Source organism: Serinus canaria, chromosome 28 (genome assembly GCF_022539315.1).
Source record: "Serinus canaria isolate serCan28SL12 chromosome 28, serCan2020, whole genome shotgun sequence".
Taxonomy (NCBI): domain Eukaryota; kingdom Metazoa; phylum Chordata; class Aves; order Passeriformes; family Fringillidae; genus Serinus; species Serinus canaria.
Genome location: NC_066341.1, coordinates 2695684 through 2713781, shown reverse-complemented (window position 1 = coordinate 2713781; position 18098 = coordinate 2695684). Strand labels below are relative to the sequence as shown.

Sequence of the window (18098 nt, the reverse complement as noted above, 5' to 3'; positions counted from 1 at the left end):
AATCACAGCCCTGCTTCCTATGGGCAGGTCTCTGGGGTGGAGCAGAGAGGGGTTACTCATGGCTGTGTCCTTCATTTTTCAGATGCTGTGTGATCTTTAGTGACTGCCTTAGATGCAGAACAGCTTGCCTGAAAATTCTGATGCCAGAGGTTTGTCACGGCTCGTTAACATCTCTTTAAGTCGTGTGATCCCTGCCCTGTGGGGTAACAATTTGGTTTTAAAGTAATTCATTGTGCAATAGATCATCTCTTGGGAGCAGGGGCTCTTCCATTCCGTGGCTCTGAACCCAAAAGATGTAATGCTGGAAATCAGGCTGGGGATTTCAGAGCTCAGAGGGAGGGTGCAAACCCCACCTGGCCTGTGCCATACATCTTGGAGCCTTGGAAGAGCAAACTGTGGTGGGTAAAGGGTGGGACTTACTGTGGCTGCTCTGTTCCAGCAGCTCCAGGGGGATCCTGAGCAGCAGCTTGGAGCTGGTTCTGCAGCCTCTGCACGTTCAAGGTGCCCTCAATTCTCTGACACGGGTCCCCTCCTTCTCCCTGGGCCAGTCTGAGACTGTCCATGGCCCCAGGGAATGCCCTCCTCACCTCCTGCTTGCCCCACAGCTCTCCTGTTCCTCTGGAATCCCACCCTGGGTGATCCCAGACTTTCTCCTCAGCCTCACCCTGCTGAGGGAGGCTTTTCAGAGCTGCCCTTCTGCTTGCTGGCACTTTTCACTTCACACCATAAAAGCCCACATGAAAACATTTTCCAGGAATATTTGAAGCTTATTAACACCCCTACAACTCAGTGGTCTGGAATAGCTTTTTGGGGGCCTTTCTCAGCAAGATAGTGACACTGTCTTGGTCTACCTGGTCTGACACAGCCTCATCATCATCACCATCATCATTATTATCATCATCAATCTTTCCTTTTCAGCATCAGGACCCTTTGGATTCATTCTTTATGAAGAATGAATCCTCTTTAGCACAGGTTAGGAGTTGCTAGGCTTTAATTTAGTCTGTAAATTGAATTAGTTAGTTCTAACCCAGAAGAATGGCTAAAACATGAAGGAAACATCGATTTGTGTTTTGTACAGTTCTAGGCTCTCTCACTGGTTCACAGCCCTGACCCTCCCAGTGCATCCCTGTGATGAGGAAACAATTCTATAAGTCCTGGAATGTTAAATGCTGAACTCAGGTACTCCCTTTAGCAACTCTGAGTTTAATTGTGCAAACCATTTATCCCTATTCCATCCTGCAAGCCTGGAGGATGTTTTTAAGCTGTTTGCTGGTGTCCACTCACTGAGATCTCCAAGAGCTCTCATGTCACGTCACATCTGGCTGTGCAGCACAGGGAACATCCCCTCTGTGAGAGGGCCAAGAGAAGACTTGTGTGTCCTCTGAGACCCCACCACCACCATTTTAATCCAATTATTCCATGCAATCAATGCACCAGAGGATTGTTCTGGGGAGAACAAGGGTTTGTTTCCCTGGGAGTGAGCAGGGGGCTGCCCAGAGAGCAGAGCTGCCTTTTGTTATGGCAACGGAAGTGTTGGGGATGATGTCAAGGAAACTCCTATCAGCTCTGGGTCACATCACTACAGCTTCATTTGCAAAATCCACTCATTCATTTGTCCTGCAGAGCTCACAGGGAACACAGCTAAACGTGTTATTAGCCAGGAATTTGGGGAGGCTGAGGGAAAGGCGGGTGGAGGGTTATTTTCATGGTTGCAGTTGTGTTGTCTTAACCTGTAGCAGATGTGCTTGTGGGGTTGGGAAGTGGAAGAGAGGGATCAGCCCCTCCTCTTGAGCCCTGCTGGTGTTCAGTGAGGGATTCCTGCGGCTGTGCCTCACCTCGAAGGTGCTGCTAGGCAGGAACCAGGCTGCAAGAAGCCACTGCCTGGCAGGACACAACTCCAGAGCTGGAAGGAGAACACAAGGATCAAATCCATCCCCTGGCCCTGCATCTTGGTGAGATATCACTGAGCCTGGGCAGGGAAAAGCTGAAAAGGTCACAGAGCTGGGAGGGACCCTGAGGGACCATCAGTGCAGCCCCTGGTCCTGCACAGCCACCCCAAACCCCACCCTGAGCACCCCTGAGAGCTCTGTCAGGGAGGGGCTGGGAGCACAAACCCTGAGAGGAACCCCTGAGGGAGCTGGGGGTGCTCAGCCTGGAGAAAAGGAGACTCAGGGGTGCCCTGATCACTCTGCAGCTCCTGAAAGGTGCCTGTGCTCAGCTGGGGCTGGGCTCTGTCTCCAGCAGCACTGACAGAACCAGAGCACACAGCCTCCAGCTGGGCCAAGGGAAATTCAGGTTGGATATTAGGAAAAAATATATGTTGGATATCAGGAAAAAATATTTTCCAGAAAGGGTGATAAAGTTCTGCAATGGCTGCTGGGGAGGGGTTGCAGTCCCCATCCCTGGGGGTGTTTAACACAGCCTGGATGTGGCACTGGGTGCCAGGGCTCAGTTGGGGTGTTGGGGCTGGGTTGGACTCGATGACCTTGGAGGTCTCTTCCAACCCAGTGATTCTGGAATTCTGTGATTCTGTGGCAGCCTTGGGGCCAGGACCATTCCCTGGGGAGCCTGGGCAGTGCCCAGCACCCTCGGGGGGAAGAACCTTGCCCCGAGCTCCATGCCAAGCCCTGGCACAGCTCCAGCCCTTCCACTGTTTGCTTTGAGACCTCTCTGATGGAGCAACTCTGCCCCCCCTGGGCTCCCTGCTGCAGGAGGGGTTTTGGCAGCTCCCACCTGAGTGCAGCCCCAGCTCCTGCGTGGGATCTCTGCTTGCAGGAAATGTATTTCCCTTTTCCATCAGCAGTGCACTGCTCACACCCTCACACAGCACTTGCTGACACACAGCTGCATCAGCCTGTCCAGGAACTTCAACCTTTCCATTGCATTTTTCTCCCATTTAAAATGCAGTTGCAGGTAGAAAACAATCAATTCTGAGGGTTGTCACAAAGTTTAAATTAGTCCGAAAGAAACGTAAAACAGTGAGAGCTGTAGACTTTTAAAATCAATATTTTATTTTACTTGAATGTGCAAATAAATATAAAAAAAACTACATTCAAGGAGCTGGCAAAGCAATTACAAGCCCAAAAGCAAAGATCCTTCAAACAAATGGAAGAACAAACTCTTGACTCAAGGTCGTGCAGATACACAGCTGAAACCCTCAGACATGAACAAGCCCCTCTCAAACCTGCCTGATTCTCCCTTCACATCCCTTGCTACTCTCAGCTCTGAGACAATAGCACTGTAAAGGGCAAAAGTCTTGCTTAATCAGTTCAGATTATAAATTAAGGTTTACAAAATAAGGATGCTTAAAAATACCTGAAGTACACTTAGAATGGGTGATGGAACAGGACAGTGCCCAGGTGTGTTGCCCACCTTGGGACACCTGGAGTCAAATGCATTTTAAGCCACAAGTTGCCATCTATTTTCTAGTAAACAGTTTTCTGTATCATAAAACCATAAAATTTGGCACAATTGTCATCTCCACTGGGAGACAGCAGAGAGGTGAGCAGGACTGAGGTGTGTTTTGGTGAGCTGGCTGGAAGGGAAAGGGGGACACTGTGCTTGGCACTGGGCTTGTCCCCCTGCTCCCCCCAGCCCCTGCAGAGCCTTGTGGTCTCTTATCACTGCAAGGAGGGCAGGGGAAGAACCTTCAGATCATTTCAGGAACCAAAGTGTAGCAGAAACCCAGCCCAGGAGAACACGGGCCCTTGAAAAGTCTCTGCTGGCAGTGGTTGTGCAAGTGGCCACGAATGCCAGAGAGTGGCCTCCCTCCTTCCCTCCCACAGATTATTTTGCAAAAAAGACAAAGACTTGGGACAGTTTTCTATTAAACATACCCCAAAGGCCAATTTTTCTACTGTCAAGTGAGACAATTGCGAAACCAAATGTCGTACAGTGGAAATAACCCAGGACAAATCCTACAGGCTGCTCCTTAGGTCTGGCAGAAATCATAACCTAAAAATCAAAGCCACAGAAAGTTTCAGGGGTGGGGGGGTTATTGCCCCAAAAGCCAGGGAAAAGTTGGAAGCAAAGCTGAAAGGAGGCTGGGTATGCCTCAAAAATGGTAATTTTGTAATACACTCCACGGACAGCGTGCTTGCCCTTGGCCCCTGAAAAACAGGAGAGAAGTCACAGTGGGGCTTTAGGACAGACACAAGTGAATTTCCTTGATTTCTCACTAGATTCAGTCAGATGCAGTGTTCTGCAGGGATCAGGGCAGGCTGTGTTAGGCTTCATGGCAAAAAAAGCTTCAATAGCAGTACGGATGCTCGTCTAGGATGGTTGTGGCTGGATCTCCCTCTGCTCCTCGCAGATTTCCGAGTGTCCCTGCAAACCCAGCGCCTGTGCTGAGCCAGCAGAAACAGGAGAGTCCGTGGGCCGGGGCTCAGCTGCCAGCCGTGCTCCGGGAGCTCCATCTGCCGATGGCACCGATGTGGTGCAGCCCCGGAGCGCCGGGGGCAGGGCACGCACGGGGAAACGCCCAGCTCCGGAGCTGCACACCAACATGCAAAACACAAACCCAAAAACCAGGCCAGACCTCGCCATGGACGTTCCTCCCCATGGATATTCTGGAAGGCAGAGTCTGCAGCAGCTCCTCAGCTCCCAAAGCAATGCCAGCAGCAGGAGGATCTCTGGCTGGGCATGGCTCCCATCCCAGCACCACAGCTCAGGGTTCTTCCCCTCAGTTCATGCTCCTGAACACTTGGTTGATGAGGGAGAGTCAGAGCCTTGAGTGCTGGCCATCCTCGGGTCAGTTTTGGCATTTTTCTCACCAGAGCACCAGGAACAAGAGTCATTTGTAGCCTTGTTGGGTCACAGGGATAATGAAGTCCCCCTGTGCCAGGGGCTCTCAGCCCTGCTGGCACTCCCAGGGTACAGTGAAGAGTTCTGCAGGCTCCAAGACAGCACAAAGTCAGGAGGATAGGGAATATCAAAGCCTTGGAAGTGGAAGCAGCTGCCAGCATCTGCTCAAACACCAGTCCAGCTCCACCTCTCCAACAAAGCCACTAGTGGTAGTTCACCCCCTCACTGAGCTGGTCAGCAGTGGCCTAAAGCCAGGAAACTGCTAAAAAGTGTGTGGCAATGCCAAGAGCCCCCTTCCCATAAAACTTTTCAAAGTCTCTTCATGATGGCTGGAGGATTACACTGCAAGGAGACAAGTCTATGCCATATGGAAAATACATGATAATCCAAAGTAAAATGCTGTTTGGATAAATATCATTAATACATACATTGCATTCCCACCACTATTCTCAGAGTAAATGTGCTTCACCAGCAGAGCTCTGCCTTGTCTGGGTGCTCAGGGTGAAGCAGGACGGCGGCTGTACTGGACTCTGTATCTGTTCACTGGCACCCCATGGACATTCACTGTCTCACAGGTGGTTTTGCAGGGCACCATCTCCTCATCCTCATCCCCCATCAGCCAGTCTTGAACCACATCCACAGCCTCCATGGACACGTTCTCCTCCAGCCACCGGTTGTGCCACTCCTCGAACTGCTGGTGGTGCTTCAGCAGCACCATGGGCTGGACCTGGGAGCAGGGCAGTAAAGATCACTGAGAGGTTCCTGGGGGAGAAGCCACAGCCCTCACCCCTACCTGAGGTGAGCAATGCTTTGGGAACAACACAAACGAAAACAGGAAACCGCAGACCGTTTAACCACCCCTATTTCCTAATGGTTGCCACTCACACTTAAAATTTGCATGTCAAGAAAAGGCTGCTAAACTAATCCAAAGTACAGAGCATTTACCAGCTCTCCTCTGTGTTACATCCAACACAGAGCAGTAACTTTTGGGTGCAGCTTGCAGGAATTCAGCCACAATTCCTGCAATTGGTACTGTGGAATGGGAATTATTGGTACCTGCATTTTGGCTCTCAACCCCAACCTCTGCTACCACCTGGGTTGCACAGAGAGCAAAAGGGAGATGTACCTGCTTGGCTCTGCAGAGAGCTCCCCTCCTGTACATGTAATCCTCAGAGTTCATGATGAACATCATCTTGTGGGTGTTGAGCTTGAAGCGGCAGTCGACGTTGCAGGCGCTCTCCACCCCGATCAGCCGCTTCCAGGAGCTCTTGACCTCGCTGCGCAGGGCCCTCACCTGCTTGCACTGCCACTTGCGAAACTTCTTCAGGTTCCTGGAGCAAAACAAGGATGACAAAGCATGTGTCACACCTGGTGAAGTGCTCTCCTCAGCTGACAGGGCTCACAGCATAAGTATGGGACTTGTATTTGCATGTTTTGTTTCAGGCTCTCTCTGGGATCTTCCTCGGTATCCTCTGACAAATATTCAGTGAAATGGGAACAAAATAGACCCAGAATCCCACCCAGAGTCCATCCTGCTCCATTCCAAACACAGTTCCTCAGTACAGTGATCACAAATTTCTCCTTCAGCATTCCCATGCAACTCAGTGGCCTGGAGCAGCCCCTCAAAGGTGAGTGCATTCCCCCAGGGCTGGCACATCACCCAAAGCCCCTGGCACAGGGGCAGGGAGGAGGCAGCAGCAGGTGTGGCTCAGGGCAGGGAGCAGCTCACCTTTGCAGAAAGACCGGTTTCAGGAGGAAGCCATCGTTCTGGTTGTTGGGAGCTCCTTCCACCCCAACGTACTGCTCCATGTAGTTTGCCAGGTGCTACACAAGGGAGACCAGTTCCAGTGAGATTTCACTTCATCAGGACAAACATCACTGCAAAGAATCTCTTTATTTCCAAGCTGATTATTCTGAGGCTGATTTAGGTTGATACCCTTTTGCTAATGCACCATTCCTGCCAGTGGCCACAGCTCCACAAAGTCATCTGCCCACCCTCCAGGCAAACTTGTCCTCCTGGCAAAGCCTCACAGTTTGGAACAAGAAAGCAGGGAAAGCATTCTTAGACATTTGCTCTGTGGTACACAGACTCCATGGTCACTGTGGTGTTACCTGGACCTCCACAGGATCTTCTGTCTGGGTTTCTTCTGTATCCAGCAGCTCAATGGTCATGATGACCTGTCCTTTCCTCTGGAGAAACATGACCTGTGATAAAGTGCAGAAAATATTTGCCACAGGGGTTCAGAATAAAATGCTGCATATTCACAAGTCACTTGGACAACAAAGAGAAGCTAGGAGAGAAGCAGCAGGGCTTCTCAGTGAGCCACAATGTCCCCTCACTGCCTGTGCTCTGATTTTGGTACCTTCTCTCCATATTGCTCACTCTCTCACCTTGGAGCTTCCAAACCCAACTTCTCCCAGGTGAAGTACAACCTGGGAGATTTCCTGAAGTTTTTCAGTGAATTTGTGAAGTTCCCTGGCAGCAAGGTCTCACCTTGAAGCAGTTCTCATCTGCCATGCACCGTTCAGCCTTCCACTGGTAGCTGGTCTCCTTTGCTGCCCGGACACAGCGGGATGACAAATTCCCCCCAGCAGCTCCTCGCTTCCTCTCGTTCAGGTAGAGCTCAACCACCTTCAAGCAGATGTCATCGCTCACTAGATGGTGAAGCTTCCATTAAAAAAGGGGGAATTCAGTCAGCAAGCCTGGGCCAAGAGTTAACTCCAGTGTGTCATCAAAGGAGTGTAAAACTCAGCATGGCATCACACTCAGCTGAAGCAGCAAACTCCAGAGACTTCCCAGATTTCACTCTCTTTTTCATGACTTTGCAATAAAAGGAAGAGAGGAGAGTGAGGGGCTGATGTGCCTTAACTAGAATACTACAGCTGGAAGAAAGATTTGAGAAAGAAGGACCTGACATTTTTTGTGTTGCCTTAGATGTATGTCACTAGAGGACACGAAACAACACGAGCACACACACTGCTGCTCTCAAGGTGAAGAAAAGGGAAGTTTATTTTCTGATTTTAACATTTATAGTTTGCCAAAAGTGACAGTGGATTTGAGGGTGAAAGTGCCACCTCTCCAATGACACTGGACAAACCAACAGTCCATCAAATTTTTCTTATTCTATAAAAGAATGCAAAACAATAAGTTATTTACAGAAAGTGTGTGAGAAAGTTTGTTACAAGAATGTAAACATCAGAAAACTTAAAAAATCTTAAAAAATCAGAATGACAGATGTATTTTGAGCATGGCAGAATTTTGAAGAGACTGGAACTCAAAAAAAACATTTGGAAAGACCAGAAAGAATAAATCCCCTATGACAGTTTTTGTATGGAAGCTGAATTCTCTCCCTAAATTTCTGCTGGGGCATTTCCCTGTCAGATTGAGCTTTTCTCTGGATTTGCTCTGAGCTCAGTGCCCGTTGCTCTGCAGGACACTGGGTGAAGCCTGGCAGTGTGTGAGGGGAGATGCCCAGCCCAGCCCAGCCCAGCCCAGGCTCACCTGGCGCACGATGTTCTGCACCAGCTTGTCCATGGTGAAGCCGATGTAGGCGTGGATGGTGAACATCTCCCTCAGCGTGTCCTCGTACTGCGTGGGGTCGATGTTCCCGTCCAGCAGGCTCCTCACCATGTCCAGGAAGGCTGGGTAGTACTCCTCCAGCTCCACCTCACCTGGCATGGGGAAAGTCAGTTCATTTCATACACAGAACAGGCAGAGTGAAGCCAAGCAGTGCAAGAGGCAGCATGTCACAGACATGTTTTATGAAAAATCCTTTTGCTAGCATCTTTTCTCCTGAGAAACTGAGAGGCCTCAGAAACAAAATGTAAACAATAATTATCTGCTGCTGTGGAATGCAACAGGTGCATCTTTGATTGGTCTCATGTGGTTGTTTTTAATTAATGGCCAATTGCAGTCCAGCTGTCCTGGACTCTCTGGTCAGTCACAAGATTTTATTATCATTCCATTCCTTTTTATTCCTTGCTAGCCTTCTGATGAAATCCTTTCTTCTATTCTTTTAGTATAGTTTTAATATAACACATATCATAAAATAATAAACCAGCCTTCTGAAACATGGAGTCAAGATTCTCATCCTGGGAGCCCTGCAAACACCACCACAGCAGCACTGCTCAAGAACCCCAAAACCCAGTGCAGAGTGACATTACAGACAGGTAATACAGCTTCCTGCCAGCTGCCCTGACAGGCTGGGACAGTTTCCCCATGCACTTCCAGGACTGCCCTGGGCAATTTTCTATTTCTTTGTGGGGCTGTTTACATTGTAAATCAAAATAACGGATTCCTACAATGAGGTACCCGAGAACACCTGAGCACAGTGGGCTGGCAGGAAGTCTCTGTGAAGCATCCTGTGACACCCTGACTGCCCTGCTGAAGGAGCTGTGTCCACAACCCACCAAGACAGCAGAGGATTGCACCTCCACACCCCTCCCAGAGCTGCCTGCTGGCCCCGGTGACTCAGCCACACACAATGGAACACTGGCACCAGAGCATTATGAATGAACTAAGCCCTGCATTATTCTTACTTGGTTGTTTCAGTCTGAGCTCCATGGCTGGATCATTGGTTTTCTCTTTCCTCCCTTCACAGAGGAGCTTCTCTCTCTCTTTCTCAGTCCGATATTCCAGAAGCTGCTTCTGGGCCTGGCGATAAATCTTGAGGAGCCTGGAGCACAGAGTCTGGTGAAGGCGTAGGAAGAAATACCAATTATTATTGACAAAGAAGAGGCTGTAAACATCATCCAGGGTGTTGTGGGGCTCAGCAGCTGTCACATCACAGAAGGTTGCTTTGGTCTCCAAAGGACTGCTTGGAGGCCCAGGCACGTGTTTTTTCCTCAGCTCAGGAGTATCCAGGTTCTGCCCCTGGTGGTTTTCTCTGTCCTCATCTGTTGATTCCTCAGAAATGTTGTGTTCAGGTGGCTGAGAGAAGAACAGCTCAGGTATGAAGTGATGCACAATCTGCCTGATGGTTGCCTGATCCTCCTTTTGGATGGTGGGCTGCCTTTTCACGTAATAGCTGATAAGAGATGCTGCATCTTCCAAGATCTGCTTGTCTTCATAGATGAAGATAAGATGAGGCTCGTTTGTGGATGAACTCCTCCCCTCTGAATGCTGCTCCTGATGCTGTAATCAAGAGACAAACAGATAAAGATCCCTCCAATCCATGGCTCAAGAGCCATTCCTGCCAGGAGGAATAAGCCAGTACAACACAGTGCTTGGTTTTAACCCAATTTCCAACCACTTCCACAGGTCCCAGGTGCTATGGACACATCTGGGTCACACCAGCAAGGCAGGGAAAGGAGGAGGGCTCATTCCCTGTCACACCCACCTCGTCATAAACACTCTCAATTTCATTCAGCAAGCTCTTGGAGCGCAGAGCTTTGGTGTCATTCTGCTTGAAGTTGACAGCCTGGTGGTCCAGGGATTTCAAATAGGCCTTCTCATACTGCTCCCTCCAAATCTTGTTGAAGCCCTGCTGGGCCTCCCTCCATTCTTCCTCTTTTGCTTTCAACCTGCATAAATGAACAGTTTACATCAGTTTAGACAGACAGGGACAGAAACACACCCAAAACATTTTAATGTAGTCAATTTGGTGCAGCAAGAAGTTTTCAGTGGAAAACCAGAATTGATTCCTGGAAGCAATAAATAAATTTGAGAAAGCACCAGCAGTGATGAACTGAAATGACACCTACAGAATCACAAAATCATTTAGGTTGGAGAAGACCTCTGAGATCATCAAGTCCAACCTTTGACCAATCACTACTTTGTCAACCAGACCAGAGCACCAAGTGCCATGTCCAGTTGGTTTCTGAACACCTCTAGGGATGGACTCCACCACCTCCCAGGCACCCCCTTCCAATGGTTAAAAACCCTTTCTGTGCAGAAATTCCCCCTGATGTCCAATCAGAACTTCCAGAAGCACAGCCTGAGGCTACATCCTCACATTTTATTGTTTAAAAAAGCTTTAAAAGTCCTTTTTCATCTTCTTAAAGAACACAGCACAATGGGAATTACCTCTTCAGAACCACAGGGACAGCAGTAACTGGGTTTTTCTTCAGACTCTCGATGATCTCAGGGGCTTTGTCACCGTAGATGCGGTAGATGGCCCGGCGCTGGATCACTTCTGAGGTTCCCCCCAGACAATCATCCAGGCGAAACTTCTCCTGGTCCTCCTGGCTCAGGCGGGACAGTTTCTTCTGCACACTCTCCAGCACACGGATTGTGGCTAAATTGGTCTCCAGGACAACATCCAGCTGTTGAGAGTTCCCAGAAATCAATGTCAGAACAGGCAGAGCAGGAACACTGAGAGCAGCAGCAGCAGCCCAGGTTTGTGGAAGGTGTTCCAGCCCCACAGGGTGGAGCCAGGAAGCAGCAGAAGGTTTTTACTGGAAAAGAAACCTCTGCCAGCTCTCCCAAAGGTCACATGGAATTTAGAACTGGATTCATGCCTAGGCAGAACTATTAGACTCCAAGCACAGCACACCAAACTCCAGCTCAAACCAACAAACGCCAAGAGAACTTTCAAGCCTAGGAAGAACTATTCGACCTCAAGCACAGCACACCAAACTCCAGCTCAAACCAACAAACACCAACAGAACTTTCAGGAACTGGCCACTAATTAATTCAGCAAAATCCAGAGGTTTTGCTTTCTGAGGGAGCAGAAAGGGAGCTCAGCAGCAGAGGTACCTCAAAGCGCTCGTCCTCACAGCGGTGCAGCTGCTCCTCATATGGAGTCTTCTTGGAGCTGACAAAAGTGGAGTCTTCAGACCAGGATGGAAACGAAACCCAGGTATCATTTAACACCTGTAACAGTGCAGAGGCATGACATTGAGCCTTGTGAGCCCAGAGCTGGTCTCATGGGGTTTTCTCTCTTGTCTTTTTGCATAGTTCTTCCCTGAGGTTCTGTAGGAGATTCCAGGCCTAATTCCCCGGTCACTGCTCTCCAGATTTGAGGTCTGTGTGGAACTGCAGGGCCCTGTTCAGAAAACTCAACACCTTCACTATCACCCCCCAAACAGAGATCACTCTGCAGCTGTAAATAAAGCAGACAGAGCTCCCCACAGCAGTGGGAATGGTGCCTCAGCCACTGCCTCACAGGACTCTTCCAGAGAAAAATGGTTCCCAAGGCCATACTGGCCCACTGCTAGAAAATTAATTCCAGGATATTTTATATTCTTTTCTGTCTATAGGAATAAATTTCTGTCTGCACACCAACTCAAAAGGTATCAGAGATGTGATTTGAGAAAGGTTTAGATAAAATTAGTGAAATGTGGGTATCATTTCAATAAATTGGCTGAATAAATTGAATTAGCACCGAAAAGGAGACTCCACATGCAGCAGCTGTGGCACGAACCGCCCCACTCTGATTTTTATGTGTGTTCAGGGATTGAACAGCCAGATCCCAGAGTACCTCCTTGCAAATGGCTGTTCTCCCACTGCACTTTGGCTGCTGGTAGGTTTTTGGGAGAGCCCTGTAACTGGATCCGATGCGTTTGCAGGAGGCGTAATCGATTTCCCGGCTCATTCCATCCCCGGAGCGGTCACTCAGAGGAGAAGCAAAGGAAAGCTCTTTCACCCCAAGGAAGGACTTGAACTGTGCAAAGAGTTCTGGGAATTTCCTTCAAAAACACAAGTATTTTGTTATTTCAGTGGGACAGTTTTAGGGTGGTTAATGCATGTCATAAAAGGGAGGCAGAAATATCTAAACAAACTCAGCAGTGCAGGGAGAAATCTTTCACCAACATCTCACCCCTGTTATCATTCCCTCTGAATTGCTCTAGGGTTTGTTTTTTTTACTTAAGGTAGGAAAATTATTTCCCTTCACCACACCAACACTCCCCTTAAGTGCCTGAGGAGAAACTGATCCTTGCCATTTGACTCTCCCTCTTCTGCTGCAAGCCAAACAGCTCAGGAGGCTCCCAGCAGAGCTGGAGCTGTTTATCCTTCTCACAGCCCTGTTCTCAGGTTTCATGTTTATACCTTTATTACACTTTGAGATATTAAATGGGGAGTGTGAACAGATAGAGGAAAATATCTGCCTCACAATACTCATTAAGAACTGTATAGATAAATTTAAAGGTTCAGATTTTATTCCTACTCATTTTGGATTAAACTTCATTTTCTTGCCTGCTGTTAAAAAGTTCACAATGTGCCCAAAAAATAACAAGAGCAGGACCTACAAAGTACCACTGGGCAGAGAGGTAAGTTAGTAACTTACCCTAAAAAGGGTGTAACAAGCTGGAGCAACTCAGAGCCAGAGACCAACTCCTGGTTGAAGAGAGCAATGCAACGGAGAAAATTTTCATAGACCTCCTGACTCTTGAGCACCCTGCGCACCTGCAGCAGTTTGGAGAGATGATCTCAGCACCTGAATGCCACTTGTATTGAGAAAATTATTCATTATCAGTCTATTCGTCTTCCAAACCCACTTATTTTAATTTTTGTCGGTCTTTCTATACCTGAAAAGTCAGGGAATGTCTTAAGTGCTGACCCATAAATTGTACAGAAAACCAATCAATTGACAACCACGTAAAAGGCTGAAGATAAGTCCAGAGAATGTGAGAAGAGGACAAATGCTGACCTTGTCAAAGAAGGAAAACTCTTGCAGTGTCCCATATTTCCCCACTGTTGCGACTGAGAGATCTTTGGTACCTCGCAGCTTCATTTTCTTCTGTTAAGAGAACAAGCAGTTATATTTAAAATGTTGTGACTCAAATGCCATCAAATTCCACTCTGGGGACACAGAACAGCTCCCTGCAAAGGTTGAGACCCTGTATTATCCCAGCAGTGATCTGGCATTGCTGTGTCACGTCCTCACAGCAATCTCTGTCAAATGTCTCCCAGCTAAGAAGAAACAACAAAAAAAAGAGAATCACTTGAGATTCTGCATAGAAGCAATAAATTGTCCCCTTCCAGGGCCAATACTTAGCACAGAATCTTGTGATATTTAGTATCAAACATGTTACCACACACATTTCAGCATGCATTAAAAATTCCCTTTTTCTACAGCAATTAAAAGAACTCAAGATTTTGTGTCTCATACACCTACACACATCAGAGACACTACTCATTACCTTTATCTCAGCAATTACTAAGCACGAGTAATATGAGGTTTTTATGAGTTTTTATTTGCTGAAAGATACCTTTGCTGGGCCAGAGACAGGACGCAGCAGCAGCGGCCTGGATCGCTTCTTGCTGTGCTCCAGATTCTTCTCATGCTCAGTTTTCTGGACACTGTTCACTTCACATGGTCCATTTCCTGTGAACTGAAGTAAATAAATACTGATTTCAACATTCTCCTATCAAATAAAGACTCCTAACAGGACACAGAGCATGTGGTTAAGTCACCTGTTGTGAGAAAATCCAAACAATGAAGAGGAGCAATGTTCATTACTGGCTGTATGATTTTCCATGTTTTGCATATTCTACATGCAGAAAGAGCATTCAATATCCTGCCCTGCTCTCAGCACATACCAAAGACCTTTTTGCCTCTGGGAGGAACTGTCCAAACTCTGAGAGCAGATCCTCCTGTCCTCGGAACAGATTGGCCACTTCAGTGAACACTTCCTCCTCTGACATGCCCCGGAAGGGTCGGCCCTTGGTGTTCAGCTGCTCCTTCTGAAAAGATACACACAGATGTTCAAGAAAGTCAAAAGATCCCTCACTCTGCCAGAAAACTCACCCTGAGCCAAAAACACGAATGCCACAGAATTTGAAAGGACTCTGAGGCAGCCCTAGGTTCTTACAGGGCCTCTTCACACACAGGATCACAAAATCAGCTGAAGGTGAGTAAAGACAGGTCTGGCTACAACCTCTTGACACCCCACAAAGTTCCACAGTTTTCACACTTTTTGTCATTTCCTGTGAATATCTATGAAGACAAGTGCTTGGGAACTCTAAGTCTGTTCAACAGGCAGACATTAAATTTGACAAGCACAACTCCAACAGCTCTGGTGCCAACCCACCTCCTCTTCCACAGGAGACTCTTTACCTGGTAGGTGTGAAGAATTTCTAGAAAGGATCTGTAAATCTCTGGATGGTCAAGGAAACGTGTTTTGATCTTATTCACGTAACTGATGGCATTATTGAACTCCACAGAATCAGATTCCAAGGGAATTTGGGATTTATCTTCTTTGTAGGGAAGCTGCTGCCGGAACTCCTCAGAGCAGTCACTGTGGTTGTGGGAGTTCTCCTGGGAGTAGTGCAAGACCAGCCCACTGCCAGGGAGTGCACTGGGAACGGGCTCTGGGGGCACCTGGGGGCACAGGACACACGAGATGGGTTGGAAAAAGATCAGGGACCAGCTCAACAACAACCCAGCAGCAGTGCTGGAAAGGTCTCCAGCTAAAAAATATTGTCATGTGAAGAAGGAAGAAAAAGTATTTCAGTCACCAATCAATTTCCCTACCTGGTTTATTAACACCACCAGTTAAAATAATGCCTGAAGTTCTCCCTGGTGTAGGAACCACCTGATTTGTGGCTGTCACAGCCTTATTGGCCTGACTTGAGAGGCTGCACCAAACACCAGTGCAGGTTCTGCTGCAGCTGGTTATTGCAGAGGAGCTGCCAGTTTTAAGGGGTATATTTAAACATAAGGCCCTCACAGGTGTTAATTCCTAAATAACACAGAGATCTCAAGGAGCTGAGATTTAAAAGGCATTTCCTGCTGCTAACTGTAGTTAAACCACAAGTTTATCAGCAGAATTCAGTTTATGGATTTATTTCAGCTCCACAACCACACAATAACAACAAAAAACAAGCAAAGGCAACACCCAACCACATCCCAGCAAGTGTGTTTTACACCAACAGTACCTCCTAGGGATTCCATTATTTTAAAGGCCTTTCCTAACATAAAAAATTCAATGATTTCACAGTTCTTTTGCCTGTTTCCTGGTTTCTCAGTGCAAGACTGGAAGTGCAATTCTTCCAGGATCACCCCTTGAAATTTGCCCCTACCCACAGCCCATACTGGGATCCAATTTAACAATGTCAAGCCAATTACAATTTCAGTTCCCAAATACAACTGAAATATTTAGTGCTGCAGTGGTGTTTCCATGCAGAATCATCATTCCTGTGTAAGTCAGACTACCTGGTTTGAAAATAAATCAGGGGTTGGAACTAGGTGATCTTTAAGGCCCCCTCCAACCCAAAGCACTCTATGATTATTTGAATAAACATTTAAATTTATATTACATCCATTATCACAGGTTTGAAAACCATCAGCAACGTGCACTACACATAAATCTCCACAGCCTAAACTGTGCAGACATGCCCAGTGACACATGGAACAGTTTATTTAGAGAATAAGAGCTCTGGGACCTACCTGACTATTCAAAGGTGACTGTATACTTAATTTCCCATTCTTTGGAATTTCTATCCTGTAGCCCAGAGGGAGAAATGCATTGAATCCTACAATGAGGTCAGGATGCTCATGGAAAAGCTGAGAAACACGTCGGATGACTCCTGGTGTGTCAATGCTAAAATTGAGAGGGGTTTGTTATTTTATCCAAATCAGAAACATAAGTTCAGTCCAGAAAATGTCAAGAGAAATGTGAAGTAATTGGTAACTTAAGGATGCAATTCTTTAATAAAAAATTAGCCCAATTAGAGGGAATGACCACTGCAGCTTCACCCTGGGAATGTTATCCATGGAGAGGAGAGATGAGTGTGCAGGTTGGCAAAGGGGCAGGACAGACAGACAGCACCTCCAGGGCTGGCAGATCACAGGTTCTGCTCAGGCTGCTTCACTTATTTCCCAGATCTATGTTTCAGAGTGGAAAGCAAAAGCAGATTTGCTTTCTCCTGTGGATTTCACCTCTGGAAAATGACAGGTTGGGCAGACGTGCTCCAGCTTCCCAGGACTGCAGCACTGGGGGACAGGGCAGTGAGTGTGCAGAGGGGGAATGATGGGGTGAAGGCTGGGGGGCTCTGCACAGGTAGAGAGACCCCACAAAGGCTGGGACCTGAGGGAAAGGCTGGAGCTGTGCCAGGGCTTGGCATGGAGCTCAGGGAAATGTTCTTCCCCCCGAGGGTGCTGGGCACTGCCCAGGCTCCCCAGGGAGCCCCAAGGCTGCCAGAGCTGCAGGAGCTCTCAGGGCTGCTCAGGGTGGGGGTGTTGGGGTGCCTGTGCAGGGACAGGGGCTGCACTGATCATCCCTGAGGGTACCTCCCAGCTCTGGATATTCTGAGGTTCTGTGAAAAGCTGAGGAGCTCCCTGGAGCACCCTGGGCTGCAGGACCTTGGCTTTACCTCTGGCTCTTGAACTCCTTCATGATCTCCAGGAAGCCGTTGTAGGTGGCAGGGTCGCTGCCAAAGCGAATCTTCACCTGGTCCAGGTAGGAAAGGGCATCCTCCACCTGGGGGGGGATGGAATACGGTGAGCCCAGGCAGGGGAACAGCCCTGGAGCCCCGCAGCACCGGGGGAGGGCACTCGGTACCGGGTGAGGGGCCGAAGGCCGGCAGGCCCCGGTGGCTGCCCGAGCTCGGAGGTGTCAAGGCACGGAGGAGAGCATGGGAACAGGTCCCTGGGGAGGATGACCGCGGTACCAGAGAGGAACAGCAGGGCCGGGGAGAGGGGCACGGCCCAGGGGAGCGGGGAACAGGCCCGGGGAGCCCTCACGGTACCGGGGGAACAGGACGCGGTACCGGGGGAAAAGGATGCGGCCCCAGGGGACTCCACGGAAGCAGCGGAGGAAGGCGGGGAAGCCCCCAGCGAGAGGAGGACAAGCCCCCGGGACACCCCCCGATACCGGCGGGTGAGCGACAAGCCTCGGGGGGCGAGTGCGGCATCGCGGCCGGGACAGGGCAGGTCACGGCGGGGGCGGGCGGGGCCGTCCCGGGGGACCGAGGAGCGGCCATTCGCGGGGGCGGGGAGGGTGGGGAAGGGGCGATGGCGGCCGCCGGGGCGGCCCCCGCACTCACGTGCACCGGCAGCTTCTCGTGCGGCGCGGTCCGGCCGCCGCCGCCGCCCCAGCGCGGGGCGCTGCCCCCGCCGGCCCCGCGGCCGCCGCCGCCCCCCGCCGCCATGTTGGAATCGGGCGGGCGAGCGCGGCCCCGGCGGCGCGCGCGGCCGCTGCGTCAGCGCGCACGGCCCAGGCCACGCCCCGTCCGCGTCTCCGCCCTCTGATTGGCCACGCCCCGTGGTAAGCCGCGCCTCCTTACCGCCCACACGGTGTGGGCACGCCCTTGTCCAGCAGGCCACGCCTCCGTTAGTGACAGACGACGCCCCCCGTGCCACTTCCGCCCGTTCGAGCGCCAGGGCGGGAGCAGCGCCTCAGGGAGCGCC

The 18098-nt window shown here is 49.5% G+C and overlaps 1 protein-coding gene across 1 annotated transcript; it reads right to left on the bottom strand.

Moving 5' to 3' along the window:
• Nucleotides 1–2990: 2990 nt before the first annotated feature.
• Nucleotides 2991–17890, bottom strand: SIN3B (SIN3 transcription regulator family member B). The gene is made up of 19 exons (XM_030232389.2): nt 17735–17890; nt 17063–17169; nt 16137–16290; nt 14805–15068; nt 14288–14431; nt 13957–14079; nt 13395–13484; nt 13032–13150; nt 12225–12432; nt 11501–11617; nt 10829–11067; nt 10143–10326; nt 9343–9937; nt 8306–8475; nt 7298–7471; nt 6916–7008; nt 6533–6627; nt 5930–6134; nt 2991–5530 (listed from the first exon to the last, which is right to left on the bottom strand). The coding sequence occupies exons 1-19, from the start codon at nt 17837–17839 to the stop codon at nt 5300–5302; spliced, it is 3417 nt and encodes a 1138-aa protein (XP_030088249.2). The 5' UTR covers nt 17840–17890; the 3' UTR covers nt 2991–5299.
• Between the last annotated feature and the right edge of the window lie 208 nt (nt 17891–18098).